The 17,850-nt window shown below is 35.7% G+C and overlaps 1 protein-coding gene across 5 annotated transcripts in view; it reads left to right on the forward strand.

The window, feature by feature from the left end:
- MAP3K1 (mitogen-activated protein kinase kinase kinase 1) overlaps window positions 1–17,850 on the forward strand; it is a 58,275-nt gene that overhangs the window by 29,191 nt on the left and 11,234 nt on the right. For all 5 annotated transcript variants that reach the window (XM_064735910.1, XM_064735915.1, XM_064735913.1 and 2 more), the window contains exons 2-11: window positions 6,276–6,426; window positions 8,355–8,561; window positions 10,291–10,491; window positions 11,265–11,381; window positions 11,935–12,083; window positions 14,399–14,520; window positions 15,220–15,301; window positions 15,425–15,602; window positions 16,022–16,312; window positions 16,750–16,871. In XM_064735910.1, coding sequence (XP_064591980.1) covers window positions 6,283–6,426; window positions 8,355–8,561; window positions 10,291–10,491; window positions 11,265–11,381; window positions 11,935–12,083; window positions 14,399–14,520; window positions 15,220–15,301; window positions 15,425–15,602; window positions 16,022–16,312; window positions 16,750–16,871 — 1,613 coding nt within the window. In that variant the 5' untranslated portion in view covers window positions 6,276–6,282. The remainder of the gene's footprint in view (window positions 1–6,275; window positions 6,427–8,354; window positions 8,562–10,290; window positions 10,492–11,264; window positions 11,382–11,934; window positions 12,084–14,398; window positions 14,521–15,219; window positions 15,302–15,424; window positions 15,603–16,021; window positions 16,313–16,749; window positions 16,872–17,850) is intronic.

Consider the following 17,850-nt stretch of genomic DNA (forward strand, 5'->3'; position numbering starts at 1 on the left):
CATGCATTTATGTGTGAAGATATTTTATTCTTCTCTGACAGTCACCTAATATACAACAAGAAATTCTGTCTTTTAAAAATATGACAGACACTTGAAATAGTAGGATATGTACCTGACATATTGCATATCAAAATCATTTCCAGTGAGAACTTCAAGGACTTGTATTTTGGGTTTTACCCTCCCTTTAATTGCCATCTTTCCTTTAATGGCTTCTGACTTCTGCATCAGCAAGGGCCATATCTGCTCTGACCTGATCCTTTCTCTGTGTTTGCCAATCACATTTCAGCTAGTATTCCTAATTTGAGCTAGGAATTCATCATTCAGCCTTGATGAATCTGGGGCAAAAGATTAGTTTGGTGTCGAAGAGATCAAATTTCATTCTAGAAGTGAAGAATTTGATTCTGTTAAAAAGAGAGTTGACTTACATGATACCTAACAAGTAAAAACTTGTTCTTCCACTTAAGTAAGAGCTAGAGGACAGCTCTGGTGGGCTGACCTGGGGGAAAGAATCCCTAACACCTATGTGTGAAATCCTACAGCCTGGTGCTGATTAACTAGTCATATAGCTGTCAGTGAGCACTCCTCTTCAGTCTTTGTCATGGCATTACTGCTATTTTTAAAGAGCCAGTGCTGTGTTGCACCATGATGGGGACAGGACTTGCATATTCTCTTCAGCTGGCATAACATGAACTGGGCGTACTGGGTTCTGCTCTCTGCTGGGATGCTTAAGTTTGTCATATAGTAATAAGTATATGAACCTTTATAATCTCATTTTGGGTATATTAAGCAAAATGCATAATTAAAATAATTACACAATTATTATTATTACCTTTGTGTCTCTTGTATCAATATAAATTATCTACCTCCTGAAAGTCTAGAAATTCTGTTCAGTAATGGCATAAACTTTAAGGGTTTTAGAAATTAAGTACCAACTTCTCTCTCTGAGGCATTTAGTATGGAAGTATAGAGTCCAAGAGATCATGTAACATTACTGCTGTTGTGAAAACACCTGTGGGTACACCCTGATCAATCTGGACTGTGACTGGCTGACTGAATAATGAGAGAAAGAATTAGAGAGCCCTAAACTTTTCTGTAATACTGGTGTGAGATGTCTGTTAGCTTTCTTAAGAAACAGCTGGAGAGAAGCCCATTTCATTCACTTCATAGCAAGTATCTGTTGCAAACAGAGGCTGTTGTTTCTTGTTTTGTAGAACTCATTTTCTGTGGCTACTGAGTAATGTATCTCAAAGGATTAGCTAGGTGGTTTCAGAGCAAGAAATAAAACAAATGTTTTATATAGGTGAATTTTACTTCATAGGAGCTAGAAAACCTGTGCAGGAAATCTACCTCTGTATGTTTTGACATCCATCTTTGGAGTTTTGAGTCTTCATCACTGAGGCTCAGAGGAAGGATGATCCTTCCTGACCAGGGTCTGTGAGGTTCCACTGAAGGGGATGGCTCAGTCTGTGTAGAGCTTTGATTGTGAATATTGTCCTATTAGCAGTGAAATACTCTCTTCGACAATTGTGCCTTTTAACATACCAGCCTTCAAGGGAGTACTCTTAACAGAATACAATTAAATTTCACACTTCTATAACATCCAGCTAAAGTGTCTGTAACTATTTTAGGAAGCCAAGTACCTTTGTCTCTAGGAAGTAGCGCATTCAATTCTATTGTTAATTGGCAGTTGCTGTCGTTTATTACCAGCATGAGAAAGTTCTCTGTGAAGATTTTCATAGTATGTGCCATACCTTTTGTATTCTTAGTATAGACATGTAGTTAGATGATAGATATCAGCAGTGGCAAATCACCAGGAGAAGGAACAGGAGACTTGTCAGGAGGTCAGACCATGACTTGTCCATCTTGCTCTGTTTCTTATTTACTAATCTTTTTTCATTAGAAGTACTTAATGGCAAAAGAGAAACTGTGAGCAGTGCTGGAAATGTGGCAGGAAGTTATCTAACATATTAGTAGCTGACCTCCTCAGTTCAGGGAATGGCTAAATCTTTTGTCCCTGTTCTTCACATTGAGCACTGCTCCTATGTGCCATGCCTCCTGGCAGCCTGACCAACAGCCTGGTGTTCTTGGGACCTGTTGAGGCTTGGATTGCATTTAGCAATGACCATATTCTTAGTTCTTGCTTAAGATCCTCAAAATGAGATCTGCATATCTCATCTAAGGTCACTTCTATTTTTGATTGTTATAATAGATAGCATTTTTATTGGACAGATTATAAAATGTCTGCTGTATGTGTTCTTTCTCATCCAGTGCTCTTCCATGGAACCTCTTAGTAACTCCATTGATTGTTCTGACATAGCTGTTTTGTGACTACTTCTATTCGTGTTTCTTCTGGTTCCCCGTGGTTTGACCACTGCTCATATGCAAGTTACTTTTTCTAATTTGCTTCAGACAAATGTTTTAAAAAAAATCAACAAACAACTCAGCAACTAATAATTTTTCTCCTTGCTATGACTGGATACTTGCAGATACAACATATAGAACTTCCTTTCCCTTTCTTGGTGAATTGACTTCTCTTCCAGAGCTTGCGTTTTTTCTTTCTTCCTGCTGTTAATAAATTGTGTCCATTCTGGCTATTGGATAAAGCTTTTTTTTACCCATACAAGATAGCAGAGAAGCCAAGACATCTAATTGTTGAGAAGTACAATGAAGTGTACAATTGGCAAATGAACTGGAGCTACAGTTGAGCTTTCATATGCCATTATATACTTTTGTAAGAAAAATACTTGCAGAGAATTAGTAGTGAATTCACTAAGCTGTTAGAAGTAAAGTTTGCTTATGTACTTTACCATAGTTCACTAAAATAGCATGTGTAATGCGTACCTCAGTATAAAATACTGAGTAATGACTCAGTATTTTATACTGAGACTTGATCCATAGAAAACAAGTTGTTAATGATCTAGCTACTCAATTGCTGCTTGCACGTCTTCAAAATTAAGACACAGAAATGAAAGACATTTAACTTTCTCTGGTCCGTAAGATGTGGGAGTGATTGTTTCCATGCAGTGTGTTAATCTTACTGTATTTAGTTTTGTAGTTTGTGAAGCAAATAATCCACAGTTAATAATGGAATTGTTTAAGTGTATATCAGTGATCTTATGCATTAAACTCCAGTATTCATCACAGTATTGACCTTGCTCAGTACTCCAGAACTCAGTTTAGACCCATTTCTTTGGAATTTCTTGACTATTAATACAGGAGATGTTGTCTGTTGTTTTGAAAATACCAATACAAAGTATTTAGAAGATACTTGGAGTTCGGGGAGGGAGGCAAAGTAAAAAAGTTAAAATTTATTGGAAAAAAAGTGCCTTTTATCTTTTTTTCTTTTACTCATGAGAAGCTGAAACATTTAAGAGCAAAACCCTTGCTTCCTAATGAAGCACGAGGGTGAGCTGTTGAGAAATGTAAGGCTCTCCTGGCTCAAGCATGTTCTCTCATGTTTTTAGCTTGCTCATTAGCATTGTACTGTGATTCAAATTAAACACTACCTGAGAATCACTTAAGTGTGTGGCTATCACAAATAGGCGCTGCTCTGTGAAGATTAAAATACTCTGTACCCTGCAGGATGAAGAATATGTTCTGGATCTCTTGTTTTTATTTTGTGCTGAGGTACAGTGATCTGACACTGGCAATCTAGACATTGTTGTGTAGAAAAACATTAGCTTGCCTGGAATAGATGAAGGAGTTTGCTTAAGATGTAAAAAAACCAAACAAACAAACAAACAAAAAAAAAAAAAAAAAAAAAAAAAAACAAAACAAAAAACATGTAGGTTCAGGGTCACAAGGTGAGGGTGTCTTGCAGTATGTAGGAGTTTGGTGCAGTCACAGGAAAAATATTTTTTCTACAGACCCAGCAGGTACAAATATTCTAATGAATATTTTAGCCAAGGCTTGATTTAAAATATAAAATACGAAGTTGTTTTGATCACTTAAGAAGTTGTGCTCCATAAATAAAAAGAAATACATATGGATATACATACAGCTTAAATTCTGCATGAGATAACTGATCTACTAAGCAAAAGCTTTCAGACACAGTTGGTCTTTCCCACCTGCGTGTAGAGAAAGCACAAGAGTTCTTTGTGCAGAAAAGAGTAGATCGGTTTAGCTGTCACATGAGAGGAAGATAGCTGCTTCTGCTTTTTAGAAAACAAGCAGAGATTGTAAAGCCTCTACTGTTGTATTACATTGTTCATGAATTCAAGTCCAAGGGCCTCTAAAAGACTTTTTTTGTATCAGTTGGGAAGTTAATCATGGTTATATGAACAAATGAAATACTGTGTCGTTCTTTCACTGCTGGTGTTTTCTGTCTAGTACATGAAGTATTCATGCAACTGAGATGGTTCATGCCATGAAGTAACTATTATAAAAATAATGATGTTTTAAGTTGTGCCTATATTACTTAAGAACTGTGTTCATATAAAATATTTTTTGTCCTTGAACAGATTTTTTTCACTGAGGAAAAAATTTAAAGATGAATCTTTATGCAGTAGTTTCTTCTGCATTTGAAATTTTCAGGATGTTTTTCTTTTGAGTTCTACCTACTGCTTTAATATCTTTGGTTTTCATTAATTATCACTACTTTTGTGTCTGTATCTAGAAGGCAGTGTTATGGAATTCACTTGCATTACTTTTAAAATGAAGCATTCATTAAAATGAATGCTTTACCTCTGAAAAAGCATTCATTCTTAGGTGGATTTTGTTTCTACTTATTAACATTTTTAAGTCCTTAATCAGTAGAATCACACAGTTCCGCATATCTAAAATCAGTTATTAACAGCAGGTTTAGAAGTTAGCCTGAAAGAAAATATATTTTCTTTACAGTGTCCATCTGCTTATTACGTTTCAGCACTGAACAGGAAGTATTATTTCCTGCCTCAGAATCCTTTGTTTCCTTTGTCTCTACAATAAGAGAAGAAAAAAAACAACAGTACTCTCCTTCTGACCTGCAAAAACATCTCATTTTCTTTAAAGCATGTTTATTTGTGATAAATTACCTCAGTAATACAATGCTGCTAAAGATAGGAATTGTAATTTTCACATGATTTTATTGCAATGAATATTGCAGGGGATATATTTTTAGGTCATCATACACAAATGCAGTTGTGACTGCATGGTTAAATGTTTAAGAAGCTGAGATTGCATGGAAGAAAGCAGTGCTTGTAGCCTAATTATTATATACTCTCTTTTTAAGTTGTGATTTTATTTTTAGAATAAAATCTCATTCTGACAGTTGGCTTAATCAAGCTTGCTTATTTTGAAAGAGCATTGGCTTCAAGAAGATGGGTGGGGATCATGTGCTGCTGCTTAAGAATGTGGTTTTCTTGGTGATTTAGCAGATAGCTCAGCAGAATCAGGAAATCTTCCAGACTGTTCATATTTGTTTTTCAGTGTCTGACAGTAATTTCTTGCCTTTTTGTTGTTGCCAGCAATCACAAAGAACTACTCTGCTGTAGGTGAAAAAGTACAAGCCCAGATGGATTAAATTTTCATTTTACACATATGAACTTGCTGTGAATTTTTGCTCTTACTGTATTTTGCTCTTACTGATTTTAAGAGCTCTTGAGTAATTACTCACAAGGCCACCAGCCTTAATTTTGTGACCTCTGTGTCTAGTTTAAATATGGTTTAGGCCAGGTTGGATAGAGCAGCCTGGTCTAGTGGGAGGTGTCCCTGCCCACAGTGAGGGGGTCACAGCTAGATGATCTTTAGGAGTTCTTCCAACCCAGGCCATTTTATGATTCTCTGGTACTTACTGTGTGTTAGTTTATGAGTTCTCTGTTTTTGAGCAGAGTTAATATATGAAGAGGCACTAGGTACATAGTTTTATGCTTGTGCATCCTATGATTATGGGAATTTTTCGTCTTTATATTAATTTTGGAAATTATTTTTAAATGGAGAAAGAAATGTATGAGCCATTGCAACATTTGTGAAGCCTTTGCTGAATGGCTTGACATTACATAGAGGGTAATTTTTGTATTGGTTTTGTATTTGCCAAGATCTTCGTTTTTACTGGGTGTTCAGTGCTACAAGCAGTGCGCACATTTTGAAGAATATTCTGCTAAACAGGTATTCTGCTTCAAATGGCAGAAGAGATTAGTTGTAACTCTTAAAAGGCTTCTTGTGGTCTGGTGGAAATAATGTTTTAGCAGCTGCATTGTAAGGAGAGGGAGAATAGGGTGGCACAAAGTTTAGGAATGCAGTGACATTATACTTCAACTGAAATTAATTGTGTTTATGACTTTTTTTCTTTGGTGTAGTCGTGACATGGAGAATAAAGAAACCCTTAGGGGGTTGCAGAAGATGGATGACCGCCCAGAAGAGCGCATGATCAGGGAGAAACTCAAGGCAACATGTATGCCAGCCTGGAAGCATGAATGGCTGGAAAGAAGAAGCAGAAGAGGCCCTGTGGTATGTGGCACTGATGGAAGGACAGTATCTGTAGCAGCTATTACAAATAAGTCTCTTAAATTTCTTTCTATTAGAAACCTTTTTTTCTTTACAATTTCTCTGCTCTTAGTTGTGGTGCTCGTGTCCGTGTCCTGCGCGGTGTTTATAGGGCAGCGGGGCTGGCTGAGAGCAGCGTCCGCGGTTGCTGCTGTTTGTTTTTAAGCCAAGGCGTTATCGCGGCGCTGCTGCCCTCCAGCGACCGAGAGTAAAAACCTCCTGCAACCTGGAGCAAACACAAACTCCGCTGTTCCTTCTGCCAGCTGTCAGCTCTCATGAGGTTTGCATGGCAGTGTTCTCTTAGCCTTTTGGATCTTGCTTTGGCATAAATGGCTTTTAAAAAACGTAGGTGGATCAAACCTGGAGTACTTTAGGAGTAGTTCCAATTCTACTCAGTATAATGTTGGTTAATTAATACCCATTACTTACCTATGAACATAGTTGGTTGATATGACTCCCATGTACCACTAATGTAAAGTTAAGATCATCTGATGCAGTAGGCAAGTGTTTGGGGACAGCTTCTCTGGAACAGAAATAAGAAGGTTCTGTTGGTTCTATTGTGAGAAATAATGTTGAAAATACTTAAAAGTGCACCGAACCCCATTACCTCAAAGGTTCAAATAACACAATTTTAACTTTAAAAATTTAAATGCTTTTGGGTTACTGAATAGCTTGAAATTATTTCTCTGCTCAGCTCACTTCCCTTGAGGTTTGTGGGTGTGTTAATACAATATTTGGTGCTCTAGATTCTCAGGTACTATAATTTGACACTTGTGATGTTTTTAACACAAGTACTTTGTCCATAGGTACATGAATTTTCATTTTGATCTTCCAGGCAAGGAGAGGCATTACTGCATTAATTGATAGGAGGGAAAAGAGGGTTTTCATTGCTCTTTATATTTCTCATCTATCCTGTTCGCTTTTGTAACTGGGCACTGAGTCTAGATATCTCTTATTATCCTGAGGATGGAAAGCCCCTTTCAGTTTTTGTCTTAAAGAGACTTCTGGAACTTTCTAGGAGATATGTGCTCTGTTTATCTGAGTTGTTGCTTGGAACTTCCTTCCAGTGTTGAGTCAAACCTCTGAGACATTGAGAAATGAAGAACTAAAACTGAATCTTCCCATTGTGACTGTTTTTAATTTGATTCCCAGGGACATTACTCTTCTTATGCGTTATGTGGGTCTGGCTGGCAGAAAGCTGAAATAATGTCTTGAAATATTCCAATTCTCAATGTCAAAATTTAGTGTTGATGCAACAAAGCACTGCTGTGTATGTGCTCCCTTTGCTTGAGCTCTCCCTGTGTCCACCATGCATAGTGGTTAGCTCAGATACTGGATGTGGTGTAGCTCTTTTGCTTGTATGGCAGACAAAAAAACCTGGACATGGTTTTTCCAAAGAATGGGATACTTAATTTTGCTGGATTACCTCCATGTTTGAAGTCTTTGTTTTGCACAGTGTTATGTTAAAGAAATAGTAGCCCTAGTATTTTTTCAGCTGGTACTATGTGGTATGCATGGATCCAGTATTGTAGCTCTTAATAAGAACAGTACCTGTAGAGAAGAAAATTATTTTGGCTTCTACTATGTGAATGGTGAAACAGCTGGTTTTTTAGGTATCATAAATGATAGTTACAGAAGTACTTTGAGAATCAAATCAGTTGCTGCCATAACTAATATAAGCTGCACAAATTGACAGGAATAAAGGTTCTTGCTTTTGTGTTGCATATAGATCATTAAGCTAATTCCTCTCAAATGTTAGTAGTATGGCCTAAGAAGTATTTGGATGTCCATATGATAGCTTAATTACAACAAAGGAATTATTGATTCATTTGCTTTGCTTTAATGTGAAATTACCAATTAATAATTTTAACATCTCGTTTAATTCCTGCAAGGTGGTGAAACCTATCCCTGGAAAAGTAGATGGATCAGAAATGAACAAACTCTGTCTAGATCCTCAAGCTGAAGGACACAGCACTGCTTCTTCACCTACGCAAAAAGGAAGACGTAGTCCTTCTCCTAGCAGTTCCTCTTCATCATCTGCTAGGACAGTTAAATCTGAGTCACCAGGTGTTAGAAGAAAAAGGGTATCTCCAGTGCCTGTAAGTTGCAAGCTGTGATGTAATTTTCAGTTTGGCTATATTCTACAGTCTTGCTTATAGGGGCAGTAGGTCCTCCCTCTGTAGAGCAAGATTCTGATATGAGGAGGTTATTACAGAATATCACTTGAATGACCTATATATCTCATATGGTATTTCTCATGTGTGTTTTTCTTTTTCCTTCAGTCCTGCTTTCATTTGCTAGGAAATAAACAAAGAAATATAGGTACTCAATCATGAATACATGTATGTTTTCTTAGCTTGATTAGCATGAAGAATTACTGGTAGTTTTTTTGTTGGTGAGGGGGTTTTTTGTTGTTGTTTTGTTTGGTTTGGTTTTTTGGTTCGTTGGTGGGGGGTTTTTTTCTTGTCTTTTTTTTAAATAACTAGTCAGTGTCTCCTGCCTGTCAGTTCTCTGTGCAGGTATATTCCATTAAGGATGGGACTGTGGATGAGATGAAAATTCCTGTAGAAAAGTCTTACTGGTATGCTCTAGTGATCCTCTATTTCAGAGCTTACCTTTATGTACAGATTAGGGAAGACTTCATATATGTACTTTGTTAGAAGTCTACACTTACTATCACTGCATTCTAGAGAACATCTAGAATAGAATGTTTTGAGCAAGAGTAAGTGGCTTAATTAAAAAAGACAGAGTATATTTTGAGCAATAATATCTAACACTCTAGCTTGTTGTAAGAAGGCTCATCAACAGTTAAATTCACAGTGCAATTCACAATGCAATTAGAGGATAAATAAGATCTAATTGGTTTTATTTTCCCATTGTTCTAAACAAGTTTTTCCAGTATCAGTTTAAAAATGTACTGTCAGTCTCCTGAACTAGAGATAAGTATCAGAAGTTACAGGACAGCAGCACTGGTCCTTTCCTCTTGACAAGAGAAGTTGAAAGGTTAAAAAAGAGAAAACAACTATTTTTACTTGTTTGGGGGTTTTGTTTTATATTAACTTTTCACATTAAAAACATTAAAATCCAGTTTATATTTTACTTATATGATGGACAGTGAATTCATTATTACTTTCATCCTAACATGAAATTCAATGCATACAAATAAAAGCAGAAGATCTGAAATGGGATGGAACCATTAGTGCATCTCATAATGTGAGAAATGTGAACAACTTTAATGAAGACAATCTTCCCAAAATGTTTGGGCCATTTACTTTTTTGATTATGGGGGAACAATATTTAAAAAATGCCAAAGCATCCTCATCTAAAAGTTGCTTAATTGGTGGAAAAGGGAGCAAGCTGTATCTTTTTTTTTTTTTTCCTTTGGAAATTTCTTAAACTTTTGATCTTGAAGTTATATTCCCTTTTTTAACCTGCAGTCATAGCATTTTTTCATTTAGGAAATAGATTCTATATAGTTACAGCTATATAGAAAAATCTTTATTGAGTAATAAGTCCCTTATTATCTTCTGCAATTGATAGTTCAGTAGTAATATGGTAAGGCAACATATGACAACATGAAAATAAGAAGCAATTTGAAGGACTCCTTTTGTGTCCCGATGTCAGACAAGTTTCAGCTGCAGAATTTCAGTTTTCTTCTGACCTTGGCTACGGGGCATGGGAGAAAAGTAATCCATTTAAATCATATAGTTGAACAGATTGTAGTACTTCCAGGTTTTGGGGACGCTTACTCTGTGAATAAATAAACAAACCATACCTATTTAAACATTTTTCTGTCCTTTGGCTGCTCATGACGGAGGCATTGTGTAGTTTCAGAGCGGACGGATAACGCCGCCTCGACGAGCCCCATCTCCAGATGGCTTCTCTCCGTACAGCCCTGAGGAGACAAATCGCCGAGTCAACAAAGTGATGCGAGCCAGGCTGTACTTGCTGCAGCAGATAGGACCCAACTCTTTCTTAATTGGAGGCGACAGCCCTGATAATAAATACAGAGTGTTTATTGGGCCTCAGGTAGGGAACATCTCTGTCTTGTCTATAGCTTTTATCAATTCATAGTTAACTTCAGAAAACTGTCCAAAGCCAGATTTGTTCAATTGATGATCGCTGTTCTATAAATTAATGTTTAAAAATTCTAATCTGTACTCATGCAATACCAAAATTGGTTTGTAATTTGCAAATTACATTTGTCTACATTTTCTTTTTTTTAAAAGAGAATGAGTCTTTTAAAAGAAAAAAACTCATTCTTAGAAGTGGCTCTGGATTATATGCCTTAGATATTCTTCGCTAAAATTTGGCCAGTTAATTCCTCTATTCATGAAATGTGTATAAATTACAAACACATAATTCTCTTAATAGTGCGATAATTTCATTCATACCCATAATTGAGATAATTTTTATAGGTTGTCTTGGTACTAATGTGATGCAGTACTGGGACACATCCAGGTTTGGGTGAACAGAAGCATGTCATTTAAGTTTGGTTGGTGTCATCTTGTGATGTCATACTTCCAGTATGAAGCATAAAAATAGCTTCAGTTGATTAAAAAAAAAGGGGGGCGGGGGAAGAAAATAAATTGAAAACTGGTGTCGTAATTTTATGCATTCATGTTTGCATTTCTTAATAATATTTTAGGAATTCTCTGTTTTTGTAAGGTTATGCAAGAGAACATTTATGCCTATATATGAAGCACTTACTTTTGTTGAGGGGATGGGTATGTTCTATGATACACTTAAATGTGGAAAAATTGTCAAGTCAGTAGAACCATAGGATATTCTTTTCTTTGCAGACTTGTAGCTGCGGCCGTGGGACATTTTGTATTCATCTGCTGTTTGTTATGCTGAGGGTCTTTCAGCTTGAACCCTCAGACCCAATGCTGTGGAGAAAGACGCTGAAGAACTTTGAGGTAATCAATTTCTGATAGATGTAATTATGATCTAGAATACACTCCATAATGTCTTCAGGACACTCTCTGAAACATGCTGAAAACTGTTAGATTTCAAAGTAACAAAAATATGTTTATAATTATGTCTTTAATTCAGTCTCAGGAGTTCTGTAAGTGGAAAAAATTACCTGCAAATGTAAGACATAACTGTATAAATAGTAGAGAGCTGTAGTTTGATGAGTAATTCAACTCATGGGATTTTCTATTTAGATTTATAGATCTGTCTCACTGATTTGTTAAAAGGAAGAAAAAATGTGGGTATTTTGAAGTAATTGTGTGTATACTTTAAGCTGTTATTTATTTTCAATAAGCAGATAAGTTTTTGGTGTAAAATGTTTCTTGTGATCTTTTTAGTAGTAAGACTTGTGAAATTGTTGCCGCGACTGCTAACGCATTAATGTGAAGGTGAATAGATTTTTCCTGTTAGCAGTAGTTTACACTTCGTTAATATGACTTTTAATTACAAGATATTCATAGCATAAATAAGACTGTTGCTATCTTTTTCTGATGTTAGGTTGAGAGTTTGTTCCAGAAATATCACAGTAGGCGTAGCTCGAGGATCAAAGCTCCATCTCGTAACACCATCCAGAAGTTTGTCTCACGCATGTCAAATTCTCATACATTGTCATCATCTAGTACTTCTACATCTAGTTCAGAAAACAGGTTAGTATTTTTTAAAGGAATTACAAGCTTTATTTTGTAGTTTCAGACTCACCTACATTCTTTTTGTTCAAAGCTGCTTTCATTTCAAACCACGTTAAGTCTCTGCATTTGCAAGCAATCAAGTCAAGCATACGTTAGTCACTGTGGTACCAAGTGGGCATATTTGTTTTGTAACTTCTGTTTGGAAAATGTTAAGTAAAGTTGTGAAAATAATTTTGCGAAACAAACTTAAATCTTGAGTGCAGATTGAAGCATACATAAACTTTGGAAGCCTATTGTTTGCAACTTTTTTTTTAATATAGCACTTGTGCAAATGTTAACAAAAGAATAAATGTGATTTTTGTCTCCTGTCTGCTTTGGAGAAAAGCTTGTGGCTCTGACAATACATTGAAAAATGTTTAGGTTAAATGCACAGTATGTAAACACATACATAAATATAAAAACAGAAGCAAGCATATGTTTTTAAAATACTTAATTAAAAATGGTTGATTAAATTATTTTAAGAGAGCTATTAACATAGTAGTTATGCCTTGCCTGTGAATTCATGCCTTGTCTGTGAATTTCCAGTGATGTGTTATTCTTTCGTATATTTTTCCTTGACTACTTCTCCTTGAGTACTTTTGTACGTACTTTTCCATGGTTTTGAAAAGATACTGATTAATTTTTTTTAACAAATAATTTGTGCTTGCATTATTTAGTGGGTAAACTCTACTTCATTTAGAGAGGTCAGACCAAAGACAGCAAGCCTAATTGAGGCTTTGTTTTGTGTGAAGTGGAATCTAACTTAAGGAGTACCTTGATATGTTACTTTGTGATAATAAGCATGTAGTAAGATGAATATATTCAGACAGGTTTGTAATTCTGATATACAGACTGACATTAATCTCATTTCATCTTTTACTTATTTTTCCAAACTGTGTCTCTGTAAATAAGTTGCATAAACAAAGTTGTTATATATATAATTACTCTGGAACTACTTACCTGGCAAGCCAGTTCCTTTTATGTCAATGCTTTCTGTAGGAATTTTTTTTTCCACGAGATTGTGAACTTTGCTGCATTAGTTATCACTTATTTCAGGATGAAAGATTTTCAGTTGTTTGTCACTACACCTGGTAGTACTGATTCACCCTGCAATACCGATTGAATGAGAGAAGCTACTGTTCTGTCCAAGTCTAAATTTGTATGATATAGGAATTGAATAACACTGAGTATCAGATTCATTTGAGTTGGAAGTTTACTCAGTTCTGATAGTTCCTGTTACTAGCAATTATGTTTTGCTTACTGCTAATTTGTCAGAAATAAGTTTCTAATTAATACATATATACATGCACATGTGGAGAATTATTTTTAATTGTAAGCTTACTTGGTGGAGCTTTCAAGGAATAAATAGCTTTGCAAGCATTTACAGAGAAATAGAAAGGAATACATGTGTATAGGAATAATGCATGTACAAGCTGATTTTATTTTGAAAATATATTGTTGGTGAATAAATGCAGGATGCCTGCGAAATTTTAGATGCACGCCAACTGTAATTTACTTTTTTTGCCATGAGTTTTTAGTTTTGCACATTTAAATAATATTGCAGTAGATTAAAAATCTGTGCTTTTCATTGCATGTTGTTTAAGTTTAGAAGAGTTTTTTTGGCAAATGGTGATCCATTTAAAAATTAAAGTGGATAAAAATTAAACAAACAGGAAAAAAGGGAAAATAATTTTTTTAAATATCTGGGTATAACATGTATGTTACTGTTTATGCGAATCTGTTCCATCAGTTTCTGTTAGTGGCAGAAAATTCTTGAGTAGTTGTTTAATTTTTGAGTTTTAATATGATCATCAAAGAGTATTTACAGTTTCTTGTAAAGGGCTAAAAGCTGCCTTGTGACTCCATACTTTGAAAGGAATGTGATGAAAAAGAATGTGGGTAGTTTTCAAATTGTAAGAATTCCTTGGGTTTTCAAGCCCAAATGATAAATTAAAAAGTGAAGGTTGGTTTGTTTAAAGAAGCCTTAGGGAAAAAATGTTAAGTGCCCAAAGCTGAGCCTTTCAATCTCTAATTGGTATCTGACCTAGTTTGAAAAGATGTCATGTGTTTTGTGACTTTCCTTTTCATTTTAACAAAGTGTTGTCTGTACTTAGTGCTTCTAAAAATCTGGTTGCTTACTTACTCAGACCAAGGTTTAGGAGAATGATTCATGAATAGCCTAAAGTTATCCAGAAGTGACTGTTCCAAACTGGAAGTTAATCTTTTTTCACTGTTAAAGCGTGTTCTGAATTCTGATATGCCTCTTCTACAATCAGAAATGTCTTTTTTTGTAGTATGAAGGATGAAGAAGAGCAGATGTGCCCCATTTGTTTGTTAGGCATGCTGGATGAGGAGAGTCTAACTGTGTGTGAAGATGGCTGCAGAAACAAATTACACCACCACTGCATGTCAATATGTATGTTATCTTTGTTTTGTCAAGTTCTGGTGACTCTAAACCTGCAAAAGTATTATACCTCAGTATGGTTTTGAGTTGTTTGTTTTATGTTCAATAAAAAAAACAGATCTGCTTGTAAATGATGGCTGGTAACTCTGAACATTTGGTATCATTCAGGTACTATTGATATACCTTATTTCATCAGTTATTCACAAACCAAGTTTGTAATTCAATGCTCTGATAGAGAAGTTGCCTGCAGGTTTGGAGGTTCACCTGAGTGAAAACACTATGTCTAATTAGAACAAGGTTAGGAACGGACTTTCAGCTCCCTGTGAGTTGTCTTTAGAATGCATAAAAGTAATGTAAAGCTAGCTAGGGTTATATAATGAATTATGAAGTATGTTTCGATAATACATCAAATAAAATATATAAATATTTGCATTTTGCATTAACAAATAAATTTTGTGTATATTTGAGGTACAAAAGGACCTGAATTTCAGTTCCTAAATTAAAATATTAATTGTAGTACTAAAGTTGAATAATTTCTTTACACAGAAAAAAAAAGTTTAAGCATCCATATTTTAATGCTCAGGCTGCTCAGTTCAAAAGTATTAATTATGAAACTAATGTTCTTCAGTAAAACTTAAAAGTAATTATTCCATCTTCTGGTTTTGTACACTATAAAACTTCAGTGCATATGATCCTGTTGCTGTATTCCAGGGGCAGAAGAATGTAGAAGAAACAGAGAGCCACTCATCTGTCCACTCTGTAGATCTAAATGGAGATCTCATGATTTCTATAGGTGAGGATTCAGTTGGTGTACAATAAGCTATCTGTTTCTGGATCTTTAATTGATATTTTTGAATATCTTGCATTATTTACCTCAGATGTTTAATTTGTAATCTGTGTTGTTCTTGATCTGTAGTCATGAATTGCCAAGCCCTGTGGATTCTTCTGTTCTTCGTATGGTTCAGCAACAATCTCAGCAGCAGTCAGCAGTTGGATCACAGAGAAGAACTCAAGATAGCAATTTTAACCTTACTCATTATGGAGTCCAGCAGATCCCTTCAACATATAAAGATTCAGCTGAGCCATGGATTCAGGTAATTCTCTTCTGTGAATGACCTAATAGACTTTAGAGTGTGAATATGGGTTCAGCTGAACATGGTGTCAATACACTTAAAAATGAGAACTTGCATTTCCTTTATTTCTGCCATTATTTTTGTCTGGTATAGCCAGACCTTGTTTTCAGGACTGTTAATGTATTGAAACTGACTTTGTGCTTAGTAATTAAAATTCTCTTAACAGAGTTTTTACAGAACCAAGTAGCATCTAATTGATGATGTTTTATTTCTGTCACAGAATCTTTTGTAATACACTATACCTTGGACATATTTTTGCTGTCAGCCTTGATGATTTTTAACTAGGAAGTACCTTTCCTCTTTTTGATTGCTCTTGTTAGGTACTTAAGTTGCAGCATTATTAATTTTGACTCCTGTAATGTTGCTTTCTTCCTTTGCAGGTATTTGGGATGGAGCTAGTTGGCTGCTTGTTTTCTCGAAACTGGAATATACGAGAGATGGCACTTAGACGTCTTTCCCATGATGTTAGTGGTGCTCTGTTACTGGCTAACGGTGAAAGCACTGGAAACTCTGGAAGCAGCAATGGAAACAACACAAGTGCTGGAGCTCTGGGAGCAGCTAGTGGGTCGTCTCAGACCAGTATCTCAGGAGATGTGGTGGTAGAATCCTGCTGCAGTGTGCTGTCCATGGTCTGTGCTGACCCTGTCTACAAAGTGTATGTTGCTGCTTTAGTAAGTAGTTGTTTACTTGTTGTATTCTACTAATTTCACATTACTTCATTTTAGAAGGAGGAGGAAATGGGAGAAGATGAGTGAAATCAAGAATCCTAGTACTTGTTAAGCACCACTGGTGACTTTTAAATATGCTTTGAAAGTGGGGTGATCAAGATACTCATCATAAGTGAAAGGACATGATTTTACTGTCACTTGCCACAATGCTAAGTATTGACAGTATTTGTATGTCTTGTCAATCTCAAAGAGGAGTTGACCAGTTTTTAGCAGTGAATATGTAGTAAGCTATTTATCCTTCAAACATTTCACTGACGCTTTGAACACAATTTATGTAGAACTGAATTTACAACTCCTTAATGCTTATTTAGGTCTCTTTAAAAAAATTAAAATTGTGTAGCTAGTTGGATTTCATATGTATTTTTTTCCCTTTCTCTTAGAAAACTTTAAGAGCCATGCTGGTGTATACTCCCTGTCATACTTTGGCAGAGAGGACTAAACTACAGCGACTTCTCAAGCCAGTTGTAGAGACAATACTAGTTAAATGTGCAGATGCTAACAGGTATGATGTCTCATGTACTTGATTTTGGATTAATACCGAAATACCTTTAAGCTTCATTTGTTGCTATTCATGTGTAACCAGTTGGTGTTAAAATAAAATGTGTGGGTTGTAAATATATGTCATTGTTTTGCTAGCCTGACTGCTGCTTGCAAACTTCTGGCTTGAAATATGTAGGCTTTGCAGGCAAGTGATTGTATAGCTTGTTTTCATAAGGGCTTTTTGCCTCCTTAAAGTACAGGAAGATGTTAGGTGTAGGCATGAACCCATCCCTCCCATCTCCGTTTTTGTTGTTTTGGCCTATTTCTCATGACTCTCCTTAGAGCTATGAGCAAGTACTCCTCAGTATTCTTCCTGCTTCAGCAGAAGTTGTAACACATGTTGGCCATGAAGTAGTAGCAGTAACATAACAATTCTGATTCGTAGTTCAGACTGTAGTGGTAGGAGATAGCTATTTAGGGTGAACTCCCTTGGCTTGAGTCTTCCTGTCCTAGGCTACCCTCTTCGTTCTTCCAGGCCAACCATTTCTTTTCCTGTACTGTAAACTAGATGAACTAGAACTCCAGCAGCTTGAGTTTTGTCTCTCAAGGCTTAGTTTCTAAGCAGCATTTTTTTCTGAAACTGCAGCTAGAGATCCCCCCAGCAACAGTCTAGCAAGAGAATATCTAAAGTTAAAGTAGTAAGTGAAATAGAAGTGTTTTTATGCATTTGGCAAGAGAACAAGGTAATTTGAGGTTTTGTTTGTATATTAGTGATAGACATTACATTTCTGGAAGTGTCTTTGTAAAAATGTCACAACCTTTACCTTACCTTTGTAAGGTAAGCTTACAAAGAGTGGGTTATAGGTGGTGTGAAATCATTTTACACATAATTCCTAGGTGATGATTTTTTAAGTATAACTGCTGATGATTTTTTAAGTATAATGAATAGGATCTTTTTCCTTGAAAGCATTTTGCTAAAGGAGTTCTTTTTTTGGTTTTAC

Source organism: Zonotrichia leucophrys, chromosome Z (assembly GCF_028769735.1).
Source record: "Zonotrichia leucophrys gambelii isolate GWCS_2022_RI chromosome Z, RI_Zleu_2.0, whole genome shotgun sequence".
In the NCBI taxonomy this organism is placed as follows: domain Eukaryota; kingdom Metazoa; phylum Chordata; class Aves; order Passeriformes; family Passerellidae; genus Zonotrichia; species Zonotrichia leucophrys.